Consider the following 22652-nt stretch of genomic DNA (forward strand, 5'->3'; position numbering starts at 1 on the left):
CGGTCCCTGCATCCTTGCTGGTCCCCATGCTTGTATGCTCTAAGCCACCGAGATAGGAGTTCCGCCGAAACCCCCGCCTATGACTGGGGATCCGTTTCCCCTTGTAGTTCTGCCAGCTGTTGCTTTGGGTATTTCGATTTGTGTTACTAGGTGTTGCATGCTTAGAGTTATTATGTCTTTCTGATGAACTGGCCCGTGGTCATTATAAAAGGTCCCTCTTCATTTCTGGCTGTTTTCCTACTCGAAAGTTTAATCTGAATGATATGAATACAGCCACTCCAGCTTCTCCTGATTCGTGTTTGCCTTTTCAGTCTTTTTGTTTTTAAATGTTCAATTTCCTCATGTTTTTTCAGAATTTATCTTTGAAATTAATATACAGTAAAATGACTTGTGTCTGAGGGACACACCTAAGAATTTAATCACATGTATAGATGTGTGTATATGGATACAGGACAGGATATGGGACATTCCGTCATCCCAAAGACCTCTTTGTTTTCTCTCTGCAGGGTCACAGATTCCCTCCCTCCTGAACCCTAGAACTACTGATCTGTTCATCACTGCAGTTTTGTCCTTTCAAGGATGCCAGAGAAGTGGAACCGAACAACCTGTACTCTTTTGAGACTGGCTTCTTTCACTCAGCGTCATGCCTCCAGGACTGTCTCAGGTGTTATAAGCATCAGTAATTAGTCCTTTTTATGACCGAGTTGTGTCCCACGTCGATAGGTACCACAGTTCATGTGTCCGTTCACCCAGGGAAGGACGTTTGGGTTCCCGGTTTTTGGTGGCTATAGACATGCTACAGACATTCCTGTACAGAGTTCTGTGTGACGTAAGTTTTCATTTGTTTAGGGTTAATAACTAGGAGTGCGATTGCTGGGTCATGTTATAAGTGTATGTTTAACTTTATAAAAAACTATCAAACTGTTTCAGAGTGGCCAAACCGTTCGGCATTCCCACCAAAAATAGGTGAGAGTTCCCATTGTTCTGTACCCTTACCAGGTCAGTGTCTTTTATTTTAGCAATTATCATAGGCTTGCAGTGGCATCTCATTGTGGCTTTAAAAAAAAAAAAAATTAATTAATTAATTAATTAATTAATATTTTTGGCTGTGTTGGGTCTTCGTTTCTGTGCGAGGGCTTTCTCTAGTTGCGGCGAGCGGGAGCCACTCTTCATCGCGGTGCGCGGGCCTCTCACTATCGCGGCCTCTCTTGTTGCGGAGCACAGGCTCCAGACGCGCAGGCTCAGTAGTTGTGGCTCACGGGCTTAGTTGCTCCGCGGCATGTGGGATCTTCCCAGACCAGGGCTCGAACCCGTGTCCCCTGTGTTGGCAGGCAGATTCTCAACCACTGCGCCACCAGGGAAGCCCCTCACTGTGGCTTTAATTTGCGTTTCACCAATGGTTAACGACAACAACAGATTTGTTCATCTGTTTATTTGCCTTCTGTGTATCCTTTTTGGTTAAGTGTCCGAGTCTTTTTTAAAATTATTTATTTATTTATTTATTTATTTATTTAGGCTGCCCCGGGTCTTAGTTGAGGCATGCAGGATCTTTAGTTGTGGCATGTGGACTTCTTAGTTGTGGCATGCATGTGGGATCCAGTTCCCAGACCAGGGATCGAACCCGGGCCCTCTGCTTTGGGAGCGCTGAGTTCTAACCACTGCACCACCAGGGAAGTTCCTCTCCCAGTCTTTAGCTTGTCTTTTCATTCTCTTAACCATGTCTTTCACAGAGGAAAAGTTTTCAGTTTTGATGAAGTCCAATTTATCTATTTTTTCTTTGATAGAGCATGCTTTTGCGGTCTTGTCTCAGAACTCTTTGCTTAACCATGAGTCACAAAGATTTTTCTATCTAAAAATCTTTAGTTTTCTTCTAAAAACGTTATAGTTTTCTGTTTTCTGTTCAGGTCTATGATTCATTTTGAGTTAATCTTTGTATAAGATGTGTTTAGGTTGAAGTTCATTTTCTACATAAGGATGTCTAATTGTTCCAACATCATTTGTTGAAAAGATCATCCTTTTTCTGCTGAATCTCATTTATACCTTTTCAAAAAATAATACCCATATTTGTGTGCATCTGTTTCTGGATCCTCTTTCCTCTGTTGACTGGTGTGTCAATCCCTTTGCCGATACCACACAATCTTGATCACTGTAGCTTTATAATAAGTCTTAATACCAGGTAGTGTGATTCCTTAAAATGTATTCTTCTTTTTCGAAATTGTTTTGGCTATCTTAATTCCTTTGCCTTTCCATATAAATTATAGAATCAGCTTGTGTGCAGCTACCAAAAACCCTGCTCAGATTTTGATTGGAATCATGTTAAATCTACAGGTCAGTCTGGGGAGAACTGACATATTTGCTATGTTAAGTCTTCTAATCCATGAACATAGTGTCTCTCTATGTACCGAGAGCTTCTTTGACTTCTTTCATCAGCATTTTGTAGTTTTCAGTATTTAAATCTTGAAAATGCTTCATTACATTTATACCTAAGTCTTTTAATAAATGGTATCGTTTTTAATTTTTTTGTATCCATCATTTTATTGTTTAAAAATTAACTGTAAATGTAATACATATGAACAATTGCAAAAAAAATTATTAAAAATTTCAAGCAAAATATAATCAATACTCCCCAGGGAGAATGGGAGCACTCATTTTCCCACAGCCTTTCCAGTTCCAGATACCATCAACTCTTAATACTTTTACCAATCTAATGGGCAAAACCTGAAATTAGATTTTTTATTTAATTTGTAGTTTCTTGATTAGTGAGACTGAGCTTCTTTTCACTTGTTCATGGGTGTTCGTTTCTCTCTGTGTGTGACTTCCCTGCTTACATTCTTTGCCATTGTTTCCGCTGAGTTGTTTGTCTTTTGCTTATCAGATTACACATGTGCAACCTGAGGGAGCCCAGGAGCTCAGAAAGAACATGAGGGGCTGCCGCCCCAGACCCCCTCCACGCCCTCCCCAGCACATCTCGTCCTCTGGGGCTATGCTTTTGGTCCTCTGGCATGAAATCTGGGCTTAGTGGCCCCACTCTGCTACTTACTTCCTGTGACTGCACTCCTGTCTGGGGTCACGTGGCTGGAGGACAGAGAAAGGGAAAAACAGCAGGAGTTTGCCCACCCTTGTGCAGCCCAGAATTCCCCCAGCTGGAGAGGAAGGCTCCCCCACTGCTGCCTCTGTGGGTCCTGCTTCTCTGTCAACGCTCACTTCTGGTTTCGGGGTTGCTCTGAGACCAGGCGGCGGGGTCGGGGGGACACCAGAGGAAAGTAATGAGGACTCGCCCCTGTGCTTCTCCCCACCCCGCCCGCTGCTACGTCAGAGTCCTCAGAGCTACTCCCAGCACTCGGTCCAGGATTGGTCGCTGCACTCAGTGTGAGAGACCCATCCCACTACTTTAAAATGATCTGTGTCTTCCTATTTGCAGCAGGTTTCTTGCAGAAAGTATATGGTTGGGTCTTGCTTTTCAATTCGATTCGACAATCTCTGTCTTTTAATTTGTGTTTTAATCTTTTTTACATTTAAATGTAATTGCCAATATGACTGGATTAAACCCATCACCTTGCTATTGTTTTTTATTTGTCCCACTTCTTCTTTGTTCCTTTTTCGTCGTCTTTTTTTTATTTTCTGGGTGAACAAAACATTTGTTTATGTGAAATCACAAGGTGAGAAAGCATATGTAAAATTTCATAAATGCCACTAAAAATTTATTTAAACTTTAACTACTAGGCTTCATTTATTCTTAAAGATATAAAGTTGTGCTTTCATTTTGAGTTAGAAAAATATATTCCTTTTTCTTTTCAATGACTGTAGATTTTTCAAATTTTCCTACACACTTTTATTTTTATTTATTAACTAGAGGTAACTAGTAATATAACTCATTTGCTCAGTTAACATTAAATATTTATTTAAGGATTAAATCCTCTGAATTCTGAATTCCTTTCCACTGCTAAAATCTGGTATTTTATAATTGTGCCTTTGAATATTTAATGGTAGTTACAGCCAGTAAGTTTATCTTCCTTTTTCTTCTTTTCATACCTTCTGTATTGAGTATTTTTAGGATGCCATTTCATCTCCATGATTGGTTTATTGGCTATAACTCATTATTATTATTTTTTTACTTGCTGCTCTAGGGCTTACAATGTATATCTTTAACATATCACAGTCGACCTTCAAACAGTATTAGACCACTTCGTATATAATGTCAGGACCTTACGATACTATACTTCCATTTCTCCCTTTCTATCCCTTATGCCAGAATTTGATAAACAAAGGCTCAAAGACCAAATCTTGCCTGCCACCCATTTAAAAAAATGAAGTATCATTGGAACATGGCCATGCCCATTCACTTATGCACAGTCTGTGGCTCACTGCTTTTGCCTTACATTGGTAGAGCTGAATAGCTGTGACCACATGGCTCATAAAACCAAAAAAAATATTACTATCTGGCCCTTTACAGAAAATGCTTGCACAGGCTGCTTTAAGCTATTGGTGTCATACATTTTATTTCTATCTATATTGTAAACCCCAAATATGTTGCTATTTCTTTGTTTTAAAAATATCTTTAAAAAGATTAACAAGTAAGAAGAAAAGTCTTTTATTTTTACCCATATATTTACCATTTCTAGAACCCTTCATTCCTTTGTGTAGATCCAGATTTTCATCAGGGACCATTTTTCTTCTGTCGAAAAGACATTTCTTGTAATGCATATATGCTGGTGATGAATTCTCTGTTTTGCTGTCTGAAAAGTCTTTATTTCACCTGAATTTTTGAAAGAGTTTTGCTGGGTATATAGCACTAGGTTGACAGCTTCTTTCTTTCATGCTTTGAGGGTGCTGTCCCACTGTCTTCCGGCCTGCACTGTCTCTGACAAGGAGGCTGCGGACATTCTGGTTTCTCTGTGCGGTCTGTCTTTTCTCTCTGGCTACTTTTAAGATTTTCTCTGTCATTGGTTTTCAGCAATTTGATTATGATGTGGCTTCATACGGTTTTCCTCATGTTTTTCTTGGATATGTGGTTTTCATTTTCATCAGACTTAGAAACTGTTTGGCTGTTGTTTCTTCACATACTTTTTCTGCACCCCTGCAGCCCCCTCCCTCATTTCCGGCCCTCCAAGTACACACCTGCCAGCCTGCACGGTGTCCGTGCACAGGCCCCTGAGCAGGTGCTGTCCTTTCATCTTATTCTCTCTGGGCTGCATGTTGAACTGCTTCCATTTCTCTCTTCAAGGTCATGGATCTTTCCTTCTGTGGTGTCTTAACCTGCTGTTAACAGCATCCAGTGTATTTTTAAAATTCAGATATTATATTTTTCATCTCTAGAAGCTTCTTTTTTTATATCTTCTACTTCTCATTATGTCTTTTTCCCTCAACAGTCTTGAACATATGGTGCATGTTCATGATGGACAACTGAACATTTGTACTTGCTGATTCTGTCATCTCTGGCCACTGTTTCTATTGATCTATTTGACTTCTGGCTGTGGGTCATATATTCTTAATCCTTTGTATGCCTAATAACTTTTGGTTGGGTATTTTGGGGTCCTGGATTCTGTTATTATTCCTTTAAAGAGTGCAGGATTTTATTCTGGCATACAGTTAAATTACTTGGGCTCAGTTTGATCCTTTCAAACTTTCTTTTAAGATTTCTTGGGGCAGATCAGATTAGCCATTAGCTTAGCATTTATTTATCCCCACTACTAAGGTGATACCACTGGGGACTCTACCCAGCATTGGCCCTGGGTATGAAGAGCTCACTCCACTCTGGCTGGTAGGCAGGCGGGTCTGAGTTCCAGGAATTGTCTGACTCACCACTCCCAGTGGTTCTTCCCCAGCCCAGTAGATTTCACCCGACCCACATTCAAGGGGTCCCCCTGCAGATCTCCAGAGCCGATCTCGTGCTCTCTCCCCTTACCCCCTTCCCCTCTCAGTAGCTCTGTCCTTGCTGGTATTATCCCCCCAAATTCCAGCCACTGAATTTGAATCTCTGTCTCCTTGACCCAGAGACTCAGAGGAGCTGTTGGAGTGTGGATCCCTCCCCGGCCCTGGCCCGGCCCGGCGGCCCGGAAACGGCTCCGAGGCAGCCTTGGGGCACTTGTAGGGCTCACCCCACTTCACTCCCTTCTCTCAGGGATGACAGCCCTCTGCTTTCTGCCGTCCAACGGCTGAAAACAGCTGTTTCATATATTTTGTCTGGTTTTCTCGTTGTTGACGGTGAGAGGGAAGTTCCCAGAGCAGGTAATCCTTGTGGGCCATAAACAGAAGGCTAGATACTCTTTTTTATCATCTCCAACTTTTGGCCAGCTTCCTGCTGTATGTGTAATGTGGCTAATGGGCTTGTATTGGGGTAGACAAGTCAGTTGTTTCTTATTGTTTGCTTTCATTTGCATTATTCTTCGTACAAAACATGGTTTCTTTGCAAAATCTTTTTAAATCACTTATCTGTTTTCTGACATGAGTTTAGTTAAATACACTGATACTTAGATAACAATCTAGGCAATCACGTGACACATCACGATGATTTCAGGCAACAGGTAAGGTTGCCACCCTCCTGCCCTCTGCACCGCGAAGCCTCACCATCGCCTCAGGACACAGCCCGCCCTGCGTGTGGTCATCCGACCAAAGGCCAGCGGAGGGCACAGCATCCATCCGCGTCTTACTTATGGGTAGAACCTAATTTCCTTCTTAGGTTTTGAGACTCGAAGCAAATCCGATGAGTTTGTCTTGAGCGCCCCCCCACTGGGGAGATGCAAGCACAGCTTTTGTCGGCTCGGGGACCAAAGCCGTGGGAGGTAAGGCGATGTCAGGTGCTAAAGCCCCGAATTTACTCTGTGGGTCTTTTAACTGACCTACCGAGTCTTAACCAGCGTTTAAAACCGTATGCAATAGAACAGAAGCTAGCAGCCTTCATCACTTGTAGGAAAGATCAGCTTTCTTTCTGACGCCCACGGCTTGTTTCCTAGCACGGCGAGGGGTCTGGGGTAGGAAGGAGGGACGTTAAACAGCCAAGAATCTCCTGAGTCGGGAGAGGGGCCTTGGGAGTGTGGTCACCCATGCCTGCATTTTCCAGATGGGGACCAGGCCCAGAGAGGGGAACAGATTCGCTCAGCCTTGCCCAGCATGTGGATGGCAGAGCTCAGACCAGACCTCCCCACCCCCGAGGGGGAAAGGGGGCAGCTGACTGCTGTCACCGGTGGGGGGCTTCGGGCACGTGGCCGTTACCTGTCTCGCAGCGAGGTCCCTCGAAGGGCTCTGAACAAAGGCAGGTGAAATTCCCCACCAGGTCGACACACGACCCTCCGTTCAGGCAGGGGTCAGAGCCGCACTCGTCCACATCTGGGGGCGGCAGAGGGGGGTGCTCGGCTCTGTGCCAGCCTTTGACCACCTGGCACCCTGCGCCCCTGCTCCCACCCGAGGGCACACTCACCCGTCTCGCAGGTTGCACCCGTGTAGCCGGCTGCGCACATGCATACCGCCGAGCCGCCCTCCGCCTGGCACCAGCCGCCGTTCTCACACTCTCTGGCATCACATGGAGACTGTGCTACAAGCACAAAGGGGTGGAAGGCCATTGGATCCCCGGCTGTGGTGGCCCCAGGGGCTCCCGCTGAGCCCCATGCCCCATTCGACATCTCGGGCTGCAGCACGGGTGGATCTGGCCGTCTCTGGAGGGCATCGGGCCCTGGGGGACCAGGGCAGTCCCAGCCCACCGGCACTGAAAGCTTGTCTGAATTGGGTTTATTTCAGCAGACCTGGGGAGGAGGGAGAGTGTGCCTGTGCCTGGCGGGGGACATGGGGGTGAATGGGACCCAGCTCCCGCCCTCCTGCGCAGTTCCCCTGCTAAGATGACTGTGACAGAGCTGTCATCACAGGACAGGGCTCTGGGGCTGAGAGATTCCTCCCAGCTGGGCGGGGGACACAGCCTGTGATGGAGCCCTGAGGGGGTGCAGGAGGGGCCTGAGTGGTCCTGGGGTGAGGTTCTGAGGTGGGCGAGGCTTCTTGCTGCAAGGACAGTCCTGCAAAGGCCCTCGGCCCCCAGTTAGAGTGGGAGTGAGCAGGCGGGAGCCTGCCTTTGTCGGCGCTCTGGCCTGCCCCTCACCCAGGATGCTGGCCTCACCTGGTGGCCGCTGGCAGCAGGTGGGGGGGACACTGCCTTCCCCCAGCTATGTCACCTGTCCTGCTGACAGCTCATTCCAAAAAGGACTCAATACAGGAACCAGACGGGATCCCCAGAGCGGGCGACCCACCCTGGAGTCAGGGTGGGGGGCAGTGGGGGAAGGAGGCCTGAACCCTGGGAGGTGTGGAGGTGCTTTGGTGGCTGACGGCACACGGTGACCCCCGTCTCTGGGACCCTGACTCCACCAGAGGGCAGGGCTGGGCACGGGTGGGGGAGGGGAGACTTGGGCCGAGCTGTACCCACGTCCCTGCTGGACTCTGCCCGGCATCCCTGCTGTCATGGGCTCTGGGGGCCGAGGTGGGTCCTGAGACCAGAGAGCCTCATGGGGGACCGGGGGCTGGTACCCATGGGTGTTGCCGCGGTGGCCATGTGGAGGCCAAGGCTCCGGCCCCAAGGCCTCCCAGGGTCCCACCCGGCCCGGACATGTGTATACACACCAGAGTTAAGGACTTTAAAACATTCCCTGTGGCCACAAGTCTCCATTTGAAATGGTTTTTCTAGATTGAGACATTGGTGCGGTTGTTACTTGTACACACTCGATTTAACTATGTGCTATGTTTTTCTAAATAACAGTTACACATCAGTAGGCCTATGTAGTGGACAGTGCATCTGGCCGAGCCGGATGGGGATCAGGGGTCATTGTGCTTTGATTTTAAGGGGCTCCGTTTGTTGGGTTCCCCTAGCAGCTGACCACAGTGACACGGGGGTGGGAGTGGGGCGCCCACCTTCCTTTACCAGGTGGGTGAAGGGCCAGGGTGAGGGGGCCCCAAAGAGGTGCTGCACGAAGGGCAGGGGGTAGAGGCCTGATGAGAAAGCACTGCTTCCAAAGAGCTGCGCTCAGAAGCGGGGTGGCAGACGGGCGTGCAGACTGCAGTTTGGAAGCAACAAGGGGGTCTTGAGAAAGACCCCAACCCACATCTAGGCCGTAAGACCCCCGGGATGGAGAGAAACAGCCTGCACTCCTGCCGGGAGCAGCTGGGGTTCAGGGTTTCAGGGGTGCAGGCCTGCGGTGAGACGGGTCCGGCACCAGGCCCTGCCCTGTCCCGAGGCCTCACCCTTGGCTGTGTGCTGTGGTCAGTGCTCCTGTCACGCCCACAGGGCGGGGCCTCTCCTCTGGAGTCTGGGCTCCTGCCCCCCCTGCCCCCGGGCCTCCCTGGGGCCAGGCCCCCTGCGGCACGCTGATCTGATGCCCCCTCCAGGCTAGCCACCACTCCCTGGTCGGGCAGGACCACGCCCGTGGCCCTGCAGCCCCTGGTTCCTCTCACCTGTCTCACAGGTGGGTCCCGCGAAGCCGGCCGGGCACTGGCAGATGAAGCTGTTGACGCCGTGCGTGCAGGTCCCGCCGTTCTGACACGGGTGGGAAGCACACTCGTTCACATCTGGAAAACGGGGCAGCCGGGGACTCAGTGGAGGAGCCGCTGGGGAGGACCTGCCGTGGCCCGGGGCGGCGTGGCTGCAGAGCCCGCCCACGTGCTCACCGTCACGGAGCTGCTGTGTCCGGCTCCCCCAGTGGCGCCTCCCGGACGCCACCCACACCACGGGGACAGAGGCCCGAGGCCGGGGCTCTTGGGGCTGTCGGCTGTGCTGCCGGGTTCCTCCAGGTGGGCGGTCCCAGCAGAAACTCACCCAGGTGGCACCTCCTCCCCGTGAAGCCCGAGAGGCAGGAGCAGGTGTAGGAGGGGTTGCCCGTGACGCAGTCGTCGATGCACTTGCCGCCGTTGAGGCAGGGGCGCAGGGCCAGGCACACGGAGGCTGCGGACACAGGGCGGGCAGGGCCGTCAGCCTGGCCCTGGGTGCCCCTCTCGGGGGAGGCGCTGCGAGGTCCGCTGCTGCTGGGTCTCTGTTACCTCGAGGACAGGCTGCCCGCAGGGCTCAGCTCATGGGGCCCACCCTCTGCAGGAGCAAGGCCACCGAAACCCGCCATGAACAAGCACACGTGGGCAGGTGCGGGAGTGTCCCAGGGTTTCAGACCTCCTGTTACTAGGAGAGCCCGGGAAGAGCTGGTTGGTGTCCAGGGAGGGAGGGAGAGAGGGGCGCTCCCGGAAGGGCCCTCGGGCCCCGAGCACCACCAAGGCTGTGGGTGTCTTTGAGGACCGTCCCTGCCCTCACCGGCGCACTCACCGAGCCACACCGGCACTCAGGCCGCGTCGTCCGGCTGCCCTGCAGCGGGTGGCGCTGACTGCCTGAGCCCGTGTCAGCACCAGCCCTTCTCAGAAGGTAGACTGCCAGGTGTGGACGCCCTGCCTCTCAGGTGTGAACCCACCCTCCCTCCCTGGTGACTCCAGACGGACGCGCACGGGCTCCATCTCCTGGGCTTGCAGCGTCAGGTGGGGACACAAGGGGGCCGGGCCCCCGCAACCCCACGGGACCATGCTCCTCAGGGCCTCCGTGCGAGAGAGCTTTGAGGGCCTAGCAGGGCCTCCTCCATCTGCCCCCACAGAGGCCTGGGACGGGAGAGAGGCACCTCCACATGGGAACGGCGTCCCCGAGGGACTGACTGGACCCTCTTCTGAGGACCCCACTCCTCAGGCTCACAGCCGGCAGCCTCTGCAGGGGGGCATGGACCTACCCACACCTGCACACACACCTGCACCCACACCTGCACACACACCTGCACGCACACCCGCTCACACCAGTCCCCACCTGCACCCACACTTTACCCCTCAGCCACAACCCAAGCCCCTGGCTGCTGGCAAGCGCCAGACCCCTCTGCTGCCCACGCAAAGGAGTGGTGACCGAGTAGTGTCCCCGTGCCCTGAACCACCGCGGCCCTGAGCCCAGGCGGGTGTTGCCACTCTGGGGGAGGGGGGCGAAATCAGTGGCCCCTGGGCTCCTGGCCCTGTGGGCCGCCCCCTCGTTCACACTGGTATGTGGGTGGGCTCAGGCTCCCCGGGCCTCTCTCACCAGGGCCCACATCCAGTCCTCGGGCGGTACACACCTGCCCTCCCCAGCCCTCCCCCCCCGGGGTGCGCGCCTGCTCCCCTGGCAGGTCTGGGTGGGCTGCCTTGCGCTGGGCTCATCCTTGGGACAGTGTTCAGGAGAAGCAGCCCCTCTTGGTGGCCTTGGTCCCCACGGGGGTGGGAGGCGATCTCTAGGGGAGGTCCCAGCACCAGCCTCACTGGCTCCAGGCTTGGCGGGGGAGTGATCAACAGCGGATCACTCCATGGATCCTGGGGCGGCTGAGCCAGTCATCTGACAACCCCCCGCCTCCGTTTATAAGCAGGGGTTTCAGGAGGGTCTGTGACCCAGAGCCACACAGCAGGAGAGCCGGGAACACATCCTTCTGTGGCCAGTCCCGCTGTTTTCACAGGCCTCGCGCTCGCCCCTGGGGTGGACCCTGCTCCCGTCTGCTCTGTGTTCTGTGCCTGAAGGACCCCGGGCGTCAGGGAACTCCCTCCTGTCAGGTAGATGTCCAGGTTGTCACACAAGCACGAAGTCCCACCAAGAAGCAAGGCAGCAAAATGGGTGAAAAGAGGGCCTGCCTCCCAGGTGGTCCTGAGGACGCAGGAGGCCACCCAGGGATGCCCAGGATTCCCTGGGTGGGAATGTGACCCCGGCTCCTCCCCCTTACACCCCTTCACACTTCAAACCGTGGTCTCCAGCAAACCCCTGCCCCTCAGCAGAGGCAGGAAGGCCTCCCAGGGGGAGACTGAGGCTCAGGGGTGAGCCCGGGGGAGAGGAGCCGAGGTGGGCGGGGCCGTGCGCCCCCAAGAAGCCTAGGGCTCCCCCGCCCCTCCCCGCCATCCCGCCTCCCTAATCCATGCCCCTCCGCCACCCCAGCCGCTCTCTCTGTCCTCTTACTTGTATGGCCGCAGCCCCCCACGCGCACCTGGGCATCATCGATTCTGAACGCCCAGCGCCCGGGCACGCCCACGTTGGTGGTGGTCTCCACCTCCGCCATGTCCGCTGTGCGTGAGCCGGGGATGCTGAAGTAGCGCCGCCCATCACCCGCATTGAAGCCGGCCTGGGGGAGGGTGGGGGAGAGTGGGGGCAGGTGCGGGCTGCGTCCGCAGGTCTCCCTAACGTCCCTGAGACCCGCTTCCGGCGGGGGCGGCCTCGTGAGCTGGGGAGTGCTGAAGATTCAGGGGCCTCCTCCCCGCCCCGCCCCCAGCCCCGCCCCCCAGCCCCCGCCCCGCCCCGCCTCCCAGCCCCCGCCCCGCCCCGCCTCCCAGCCCCGCCCCGCCCCGCCTCCCCGCCCCGCCTCCCCGCCCCGCCCCGCCTCCCCGCCCCGCCCCGCCTCCCCGCCCCGCCCCACCCTAACCAGCAGTTCCTCCCGCCGCTCACCTGGTTGGGCCCTGGCAGCCCTCCCCCCACCCCTTCCCGCCCACTCCTGGGCTCCTGGGCCTCCCCTAGGTCCCAGGGCCAGTGTGACCTCAGGAGAAGGTAGAGGGCCTGGAGCGGGGGGAGGGGCACTCCCAGGCCCTGGGGGCTCGCACTTGACCACCCTCCACACCTGGGATTTTCTGCCGCCCACTGTCCCTCAGGCCACGGGCCAGGCCACCCCAGGCCACAGCGCACGCAGAACTCTGTCCTAGCTGCAGCTGGCCCTGTAGGGCCGGCCGTGTGGGTCAGGACAAAGGTGCTTTGGCCCGAGAATGTTTCTGTGGTTCTGGGCTGGGAGAGGCCTCTGCACAGCACTGGGGGAAGGGGGCGGGGCGGCCACCTGCCTTATTAGCTCGTGACAGTCCCAGCCGTGGGGAGCAGGGGCCCCTACCTGGGCCGCGATGCCCCCCAGACCAGCGGCGTCGCCCCCGCTGCTGGCGTGCGTGCCCGTGGTCCACGTGATGGACTCGTAGTTGAAGATGGTGAAGGAGAGCTTGCCGTCGGTGATGAGCACAATCTGGAACGTGTTGACCTGCCAAGGAGGGGCCTGAGCGGGGCCTGCGCCCCCGTCTCCACCCACAGACCCCGCCCCGCCCACACTGCTGTCGCCCGCTCGTCCCTCCTCTGTTTCCCCAGCGAGATGGTCAGCCACAGGCAGGCCCCGATGACCTCGGCCTCCGTCCTCCGCTGTGTCCCCAGTGCCTGCCCCCCCAGTAATCTGATGCGTGGTGAGCGAGTGAAGCCCGCTGAGGGGCTGTGGAGGCCGCGGACGCCAGGAGCAGACAGTTTCCTCCGTGGGTCTGGTGACCACCTGGCCAAATCCACAAACTCGCCTCGTGTGAGACGAACAGAAAAGTAAAAGGAAAAAGGGGAAAGATAAAAAGGGAAGAGAAGGAAAGGTAGTTTTTAATTATTATGTTTTTTGGTTTTCATGGAATCCTCCATGAAAATATTAGTGGGCAGTGTATACATAAGAGGTGCTATTTCAGAATGGGCAAAGGGTGAGATTGTTTAAGAAATGATCGTGGGACAAATAGGAAGCTCTGAAAAACAATTAAATTGGAGCTTTATATCTCTTATGAAAATAAATCCCAAATAGAGTAAGGTTGTAAATGAGGCTGTCGTTGGCCTAGAGGAAAATGTAGGCGGATATGTAGAACATCTAGGGAAGGACTTTTAAGCCTGACATTTGTTAAAACTGCAGAAACCAAAAAGGAGATGTATACATTCGACTACAAGAACTTCTGGACATAAAAAAGTGTCATGAGATCAAGCTGAATGGCAAAGAGTGAAGTGAAAAGTGTGTTTATAACATACACAGCAGAAAAACTGGTGATATCTTTAATTCAAGTAGAACTTCCACGGGTCAATAAGAAAAAGAACAAAAAGATTACAGAAAAATTGGCAAAGGGTGTGAACAGAAACATCACGATAGAATACAACTAGCCAATGAGTCACCGTTACTAGAAATCAAAGATGTGTAAAACTGAAAAAACCAGGGGCATTCCTTTCTTGCCTGTAGAGTTGGCAGGCAGGAAAATAATAGTGCATTTGGCTGGGGTGCAGGGCTACAGGCACTTCTGAATGTGGCTTATGCAACTATGAGTGGGCACATTTCTGAGGGGAAATCAGACTTCCGCAGGCAGCAATCTCCTTTCTAGCAACTCATGCCAGGATGATTTCACGAACCACTGGGGGCTATGCAGCGCCCCTCGGGGCACCCCATGATGGAGGCAGCAGGCCCACCGGAGTGCAAGTGCCGCCACGCTGGGCTGGCACGCAGGCATCACACATGGGGGAGTCCCACGGTGAAAGATGACAGCAGGGAAACCGAGCGCTCTCCTGCAGGAAGGCAAGCTCAGGTGCTAGGACTCAGAGGACAAGGAGGGCGCGAGGGCTGGAAGGCCCGAGCAGTGGGAAGGTCTGAGGAGGGCAGGACCACGGTTGGTCGGCAAGGCCAGCGGAGGGTCTTTGCGAGCTATGAGGCCCAGACATTTGAGGAGGACGAGGACATGCCCGAAGCTTAACAATCACTTTCTGTTGATCGACCTGCCCCTGCAGGTGCCCCCAGGGGAGTGCTTCCCCATCTCCCAGCTCCCAGACTGGTTTCCACCCCAAACTCAGAATCCCGGTTCTGTGTCTCACAAGATAATCATTTTGGAACTGACATCTCTGGGTTTGAAAAGGGGAGAACGTTAAGGTTTCCTCTGTCTGCTCAGGAGGGGCCCTGGGCGCCTCCTTCCTCCCAGGCAGAGAGGTAATAGGTAAAATGACTCTGCAGAGGTGAAATTATAACATAAAAAATGATGTAGAAGAACATATAAGAATGAGGAAAGTGCCCACAATACTGTTGAGTGAAAGAAACACTCACAAAACAGCACGTTCCAGGTGGTTCTATTTATTTTTTAACGTGTGGGTTGATTCACAATAGGACATGTTGAACGGGAGTTATCTCCTGCTGGTGGGCCTGTAGATTCTTTTTCTCTACTTTTTGTTAAAAAGACATTTTTCTTACAAATTGGCGATAAGAAAAAACAAACAAAACATACAAAATGTTAGTGGGCTATGTGTGAACGAAAGTTCAGTCGTGAAATTTCTTCGTAGTAATGTTTACAGAAAAAGCCCATCTTTCCTGATATGCTGTCATATTCCTGTTAAAACCCCCAACCGTGACGGTCACTCTCGCAAGGCACCTGACAACCAGCTTGCTTCTCTTTTGCCTCTTGGAGGCTGGGGGATTCGTGAGCCTCACCACCTGCGCGTCCCTCCCCGCCCGTCCCCACCTGAGCCGCTGCGGTTGGGGACTCCGGGCTCTGCTCAGCACATCTAGGACCGAGCCCGTCTGCCACCCGTCCCCACCCCTCCCACCCCGTGCCTGCGATGGGAGACCGGGCACCGCCCTCGCTGCTTCTCTCTCCTCCTCAGCCCAGTGTGCTCACAGCCACCCTAACGGCTGTGCTGGGCCCTCCCTCCATTCCCTCCAGCTCCAAACCTCCCCCATGTGGCCGAGCCGGGCCCCCACGCTTGCACAGCATCACGGAGAGCCCACATCCTGCTGGCGTGGCGTCCCTGTTACGTGGTCGCTGGTGTCCCCCCTGCTAGAGTGTGCCCCACGGGAGAGGCACGTCCTGTGCTCTCTGTCTGGGGCCGCCTCCCCAGAGCCCAGAACACTGCCTGCCCCAGACGTGCCCCTAAAGGAATGTGTATTAAATGTGTGGACATACCGTCCTGAAAGGCCGCCCGCTCCCCAGTGCTTTTCTCTAGAGAGCCGCCCTCTGTCCCATGTGGTTGTGACCCAGCACCCATCGCGGGCCTGGCCGCAGGAGGTGCCGGTCACGCATCTGCTGCCGGAGGGGATATGCCGTCCTCACTGGGGATCCGCCCACCACACTGACCACGCTGGGTAAAGTGGTCAGTTATTCTGGACTTACGCTGTGGCCGTTTGGCGTTATCAAGGAATAAGGTATTAAACGGAATAAACTTCCCATTTAACCCTTTGAGTACTGAACCGTTCCAGATGGAAACCTTCTAACACAGACCATCTGTGTCCCCCGAGTGAGTGAAGGACTGTGTTGGGGCACGTGGCGCTTCCCTGGACGCGGGTGGTTTCCAGGAGGCCCAGGCTCCACACCCCCTCCAGCCTGGCCCTGTGACCTTGGGCGAGCGAGTGGCTTCCGCCCCTGGGCCCAGCTGTCCCCTCTGGGCACGAAGCCCAGGGATTACGTCTGGCCCACTCAGCAAGGCAGGGGGCCCTGGAGGGAGACCCTGGGCCCCAGATGGATGTCCTCCCTGCCCCAGGACGGAACACTCACGGGGGAGGAGGAGCTGCCTCCGAAGAAGGTCACGCGGTACCAGGTGGCTATGAGCGCCCAGGCGGCGGAGAAGCCGGGCAGCTCGGGGAAGTAGCGCCTGATGTCCTCTGTGGCCCTGCGCAGCGTGGCTGCGTCGGTGGCCTCCCGGTAGTACACGTCGCCTGCACGCCGGTTGTCCACGTCCGCCCAGAAGGCCGCCACCACGCAGCGGTCCTTGGCGATGGGGAAGGCCACCGGCGTGAACTGCGAGACCTCCTTCAGGAAGGAGATGATCCCATTGTTGTTCACCTGTCGGGGCAGAAAGCCAGAGAGGGGCCAGGTGGGGGCCTCCTCAGCCTCACCCCGGGCGCCCTCTCAGGCTGAGCCAGCCTGCGGCAGGGTATTGTCAGGGTGGCCTGACAGTTCCTGGGCCCGGATTCGGGATCCCTGGGCCTGCTCCAACCCCTCCCGCACCGGCCGTGGCTCAGGGCACAGGCTCTGACCTGTTGGCTGTACACGGTGCCCTGCAGAGTGCCTGGCCTGGGGCTGCCAGTGTGGGGTGGGGATCCCCCAGTGTGGGCCCTGGCTTTGGGCGGCAGGGGGCTCAGACCTGCCCAGTGGCCCCAACTCCTTGGTCTGACTCCCATCATGGGCTGCAGGAGGGCAGGGCAGTCCCAGCCTCTGAGCCAGGTCTGGAAGGGTGAACAGGAGGCATGCTTGCCGAGCAGGGGTGGGGATGGGCTGGGACCACTGTGGACAGGGGAGGCTGGGAGGGCCTCGATGGCCAGGTGGGGCACCTGTGCTCAGGACTCCAGGTAGTGGAGCCCCAGAAGGCCCCTGAGCACAGGAGGTGGAGCGCATCTTTGTGGTCACACACAGCTGGTTCTAGCGTTGACCCTGCCACTCTCTGCCTATGCAGCCACCAGGTAGGTTAGGCTTTGCCTCTCTGTGCTCTGGCGTTTCACCTGTAGGATGGGCAAACACTCATTCTGGCCTCACGGGGTGCTGGGCAGGGTTGAGTGGATTAATGATCACAGAGTCGGCTCTAGACCATCACGATTTATCCTGGGAAGACTGTGGTCAGACCGTGCTTTTAGAAATGACCCTTCAGGTGAGGGCAGGCTCTGTAATCCACACCAACCAAAAAGGCAGATAAATACACCTCTCTTCTTTTTTTTTAATAAAATTATTTATTTATTCATTTATTTAATTTTTGGCTGCATTGGGTCTTCGCTGTTGCGTGCGGGTTTTCTCTAGTTGCTGAGGGTGGGGGCTACTCTTTGTTGCGGTGCGCGGGCTTCTCATTGTGATGGCTTCTCTTGTTGCGGAGCACAGGCTCTAGGCGTGCGGTCTTCAATAGTTGTGGCACACAGGCTTCAGTAGTTGTGGCTTGCGGGCTCTAAAGCGCAGGCTCAGTAGTTGTGACGCAAGGGCTTAGTTGCTCCGCATCATGTGGGATCTTCCCGGACCAGGGCTCGAACCCGTGTCCCCTGCATTGGCAGGTGGATTCTTAACCACTGTGCCACCAGGGAAGCCCAATACACCTCTCTTCTTAAAGGCACCAAAGAGTGAACAAGGGAGCATATTTCAATTCCAAATCTTGGACAAGAAGAGACTGGAGGTGAGCCCAGTACTCAAAGCTCCTTTCCCCCTGAGTGAGTGCATCTACAGATGTAGAAGCCACAGCTGCACGACAGACCTGTAATTTTTGTAGCCTCACGGAGGGAAAGAGATAAATGCCAAAACTCGGGGCTAGCTCAAGGTGAAGAACCTGATAACCCTCACATTAAGCTGGGACCTCTAAGGCCCCCCTCATAATCAGGGTGAACCCAAAGTAAGTGGTCCTTATGCAGATGTACACTCCACCTTCCCTTCATCTGGGCCATCCAGGCACTTCGAGCCTGGAACAGATTAAGGTGACTCCTGACAGGGAGCACCCCTAGGTTCCAGGCAGGAGTAAAGAAAAACCCTCCCTGGAGCAAGATGTATCATCTTAGGCCTCAAGTTATTCCTGTAAACATTTGTTCAAATACAAATTCCAGGACACAGTCAAAGATAACCAGGCACACAAGGAAGTGAGACACTGCTAACAGGAATAAGCAGAAATAAGAGAAACATCAGATACTGGAATTATCAGACACAGACTATAAAATAACGAAGTTTACTATGTTCAAAGAAATAAAATGCCAGCTTTAAAATTTCATCAAGAGACTAGCCAAAATAATCTTGAAAAAGAAGAACAACATTGGAGGACTTATACTTTCTGATTTCAAATCTTATCACAAAGCTACAGTAATCAAAACAGTGTGGCACTGGCACAAAGACAGACAGATAGATCAATGGAATAGAACAGAGAGCCCAGAAAGAAACCCTCACATATATGGTCAGATGATTTTCAACAAGGGTGCTAAGACCATTCAATGGAGAAAGGACAGTCTTTTCAACAAATGGTGTTGGGAAAATTGGATATCCACATGTGAAAGAATAAAGTCAGACCCTTACCTAACACCATTTACAAAAATTAACTGAAATGGATCAAGGGCCTAAATATAAGAGCTAAAAACATAAAACTCATAGGAAAACATAGGGCAAAAACTTCACAACACTGGCTTTGGCAATGACACCAAAGGCACAGGCAACAAAAGAAAATATAGACAAACTGGAGTTCATCCAAATGAAAACCTTTTGTGCATCAAAAGACACCTTCACCAGAGTAAAAACGTCATCCACACATAGGAGAAAATATTTGCAAATCATATATTTAATAAGGGATTAATAGCCAGAATATATAGTAAACTCCTACAACTCAACAACAACAAAAAGCCAAACAACCTGATTAAAAAAATGGGAAAAGGACTTGAATAAACGTTTTTCCAAAGAAGACATACAAATGACCAACAAGCCCATGAAAATATACTCAACGCCACTAATCATTAGAAATGCAAATCAAAGCCACAGTGAGCCACCATGTTACACCCATTAGGATGGCTACTATTTTTTTAAAAAGCCAGAAAATTACAAGCATTGGTGAGGATGTCGAAAAGCTGGAACCCATGTGCACTGTTGGTGGGAATGTAAAATGGTGCAGCCACCGTGGAAAACAGTAGGCAGGCAGTTTCTCAAAAAAACTACAAATAGAATTACCACATGATCCAGTAATTCTACTTCTGGGTATATATCTGTACTAGTCTGATAGGGCTGCCATAAAAAATGCCGCACACTGAGTGGCTTAAACAACAGAAATGTATTTACCCACAGTTCTGGAGGCTAGAAGTCCAATATCAAGGAGCCACTAGGGTTGGTTTCTAGTGAGGCCTCTCTTCCTGGTGTGTAGATGGCTGCCTTCTTGCTCTGTCCTCACAGGGCCTTTCCTCTGTGTGCACACGAGGAAGGAGAGAGCTTTCTGGTGTCTCTTCATCTTCTTATTGGATTAGGGCCCCACCCCTATGACCTCATTTAACCTCAATTACCTCCCTAAAGATCCTTTCTCCAAATACAATCACATTTGGGGTTAGGACTTCAGCATATAAATTTTGAGGGACACAATTTAATCCACAACAATACCAGAAAGAATTAAAAGCAGGGTCTTGAAAAGATATTTGTATACCCATGTTCATAGCAGCATTATTCACAGCAGCTGAAAGGTGGAAACAACCAAAGTTCCATAAAGGCATGAAAGAATAAGCAAAATGTGATATATGTATACAATGGAATATTATTTAAAAAGGAAGGAAATTCTGACACATGCTACAACATGGATGAACCTTGAAGATGTTATGCAAAATGAAATAGCCAGTCACAAAGGGACACATGCTGTGTGATTTCACTTATATGAGGTACCTGGAGTAGTCAAAAATCATAAAGACAGAAAGTAGAATGGTGGTTGCCAAGGGGAAGGGGAATGGGGGAAGTAGTGTTTAATGGATATAGACTTTCAGTTTTGCAAGATGAAAAGAGTTCTGGAGATAGATGGTGATGGCTACACAACATGAATGTCTTTAATGACACTGAACTTACACGTAAACATGGTTAAGATGGTCAATTTTATATTATGTATATTTTCCACAATACAAAATTTTATTAAAAAATCAGGATTGGAAATTATTTTTTAAAACCCATTTAAAAGAACTAAGTAGAAATTCTAGCACTAAATTAAGAGAATTTCTGTTTAAATTAGACATTTAAGAGCAGGTGTGATGGAACTAAAGAAAGAGTGAGTGAACTGGAACTAGAAGACAGGTCAGAAGGAACGATCTGCAATTTAGAACAGAGACAAAAAGGTGGAAAATGAAGAAAAGATCAGGAATATGGGAAACAGTAACATGGCCAAATGTATGATATGGAGCAACAGAAGGCAAAGAGATACAAATGCAATAGTTGGGAAATTTCAAGAACTGATGAAAGACATCAGATTGTATATTCAATAATCCCAGTGATTCCCTACTTGGAAAAAACAAAAACAAAGCTATAGAAAACAAATGCTGGAAATGCAGAAAGTCAATGACAAGCAGACAATCTTAAAAGGAGAAAACAGATAAATTACCATTAAGGGCATTACAGGTAAATTGACAGCTGACTTCTCATAAGCAACAATGGGAGCTAGAAAAACAGTGGAATTATATCTTCAATATGCTGACAGATATATAAACTGCCAACATAAAGTTTTATACTGAGATAGAATATCCATTACTGCTGAAGGCCAAATAAAGATAATCCATACAAATAATTCATAAATAAATAAATAAATAAATAGCAGACCCCTACTAAAAGAAATTCTAATGGGAATGGGACTGGTGTGGTCTTCTAGCTGACCCACACTAAAAGAAATTCAAGTAAAAGGAAATTTAAGGTCAGAGGTGCAAAAAGGAAAAAAGGACAAAGAAGTTGTTATGAGGCCACCATCACCCTGATACCAAAACCAGACAAAGATACTACATAAAAAGAAAATTACAGACCAACATCACTGATGAATATAGATGCAAAAATCCTCAACAAAATGCTAGCAAACAGAATCCAACAACACATTAAAAGGATCATACACCACGATCAAGTGGGATTTATCCCAGGGATGCAAGGATTCTTCAATATACGCAAATCAATCAATGTGATACACCATATTAACAAACTGAAGAATAAAAACCATATGATCATCTCAATAGATGCAGAAAAAGCTTTTGACAAAATTTAACACCCATTTATGATAAAAACTCTCCAGAAAGTGGGCATAGAGGGAACCTACCTCAACATAATAAAGGCTATATATGACAAACCCACAGCAAACATCATTCTCAATGGTGAAAAACTGAAAGCATTTCCTCTAAGATCAGGAACAAGACAAGGATGTCCACTCTCACCACTATTATTCAACATAGTTCTGGAAGTCCTAGCCACGGCAATCAGAGAAGAAAAAGAAATAAAAGGAATACAAATTGGAAAAGAAGAAGTAAAACTGTCACTGTTTGCAGATGACATGATACTATACATAGAGAATCCTAAAGATGCCACCAGAAAACTACTAGAGCTAATCAATGAATTTGGTAAAGTTGCAGGATACAAAATTAATGCACAGAAATCTCTTGCATTCTTATACACTAATGATGAAAAATCTGAAAGAGAAATTAAGGAAACACTCCCATTTACCACTGCAACAAAAAGAATAAAATACCTAGGAATAAACCTACCTAGGGAGACAAAAGACCTGTATGCAGAAAACTGTAAGACACAGATGAAAGAAATTAAAGATGATACCAACAGATGGAGAGATATACCATGTTCTTGGATTGGAAGAATCAGTATTGTGAAAATGACTATACTACCCAAAGCAATCTACAGCTTCAATGGAATCCCTATCAAATTACCAATGGCATTTTCTACAGAACTAGAACAAAAAATCTTAAAATTTGTATGGAGACACAAAAGACCCCGAATAGCCAAAGCAGTCAGTCTTGAGGGAAAAAAATGGACCTGAAGGAATCAGACTCCCTAACTTCAGACTATACTACAAAGCTACAGTAATCAAGACAATATGGTACTGGCACAAAAACAGAAATATAGATCAATGGAACAGGATAGAAAGCCCAGAGATAAACCCACACACCTGTGGTTAACTAATCTATGACAAAGGAGGCAAGGATATACAATGGAGAAAAGACAGTCTCTTCAATAAGTGGTGCTGGGAAAACTGGACAGCTACAAGTAAAACAATGAAATTAGAACACTCCCTAACACCATACACAAAAATAAACTCAAAATGGATTAGTGACCTAAATGTAAGACCGGGCACTATAAAACTCTTAGAGGAAAACATAGGAAGAAAACTCTTTGACATAAATCACAGCAAGGTATTTTTTGATCCACCTCCTAGAGTAATGGAA

General features: G+C 50.6%; 2 protein-coding genes across 7 annotated transcripts in view; one reads left to right on the top strand and one right to left on the bottom strand.

The window, feature by feature from the left end:
* The window catches only part of MTERF4 (mitochondrial transcription termination factor 4), a 49558-nt gene extending 48529 nt beyond the window's left edge, over positions 1-1029 (top strand). Inside the window, exon 5 of the mRNA XM_068544082.1 lies at positions 507-1029. The gene's annotated coding sequence lies outside the window, so the exon portion shown is untranslated. The remainder of the gene's footprint in view (positions 1-506) is intronic.
* Positions 1-22652, bottom strand: part of SNED1 (sushi, nidogen and EGF like domains 1) — an 88917-nt gene that overhangs the window by 41054 nt on the left and 25211 nt on the right. For all 6 annotated transcript variants that reach the window (XM_068544075.1, XM_068544076.1, XM_068544077.1 and 3 more), the window contains exons 2-8: positions 16300-16587; positions 12879-13019; positions 11966-12128; positions 9791-9916; positions 9430-9543; positions 7418-7531; positions 7213-7326 (exon numbers count right to left, since the gene is read on the bottom strand). In XM_068544075.1, coding sequence (XP_068400176.1) covers positions 7213-7326; positions 7418-7531; positions 9430-9543; positions 9791-9916; positions 11966-12128; positions 12879-13019; positions 16300-16587 — 1060 coding nt within the window. The remainder of the gene's footprint in view (positions 1-7212; positions 7327-7417; positions 7532-9429; positions 9544-9790; positions 9917-11965; positions 12129-12878; positions 13020-16299; positions 16588-22652) is intronic.

This window comes from Eschrichtius robustus, chromosome 5, assembly GCF_028021215.1.
Source record: "Eschrichtius robustus isolate mEscRob2 chromosome 5, mEscRob2.pri, whole genome shotgun sequence".
Taxonomy (NCBI): domain Eukaryota; kingdom Metazoa; phylum Chordata; class Mammalia; order Artiodactyla; family Eschrichtiidae; genus Eschrichtius; species Eschrichtius robustus.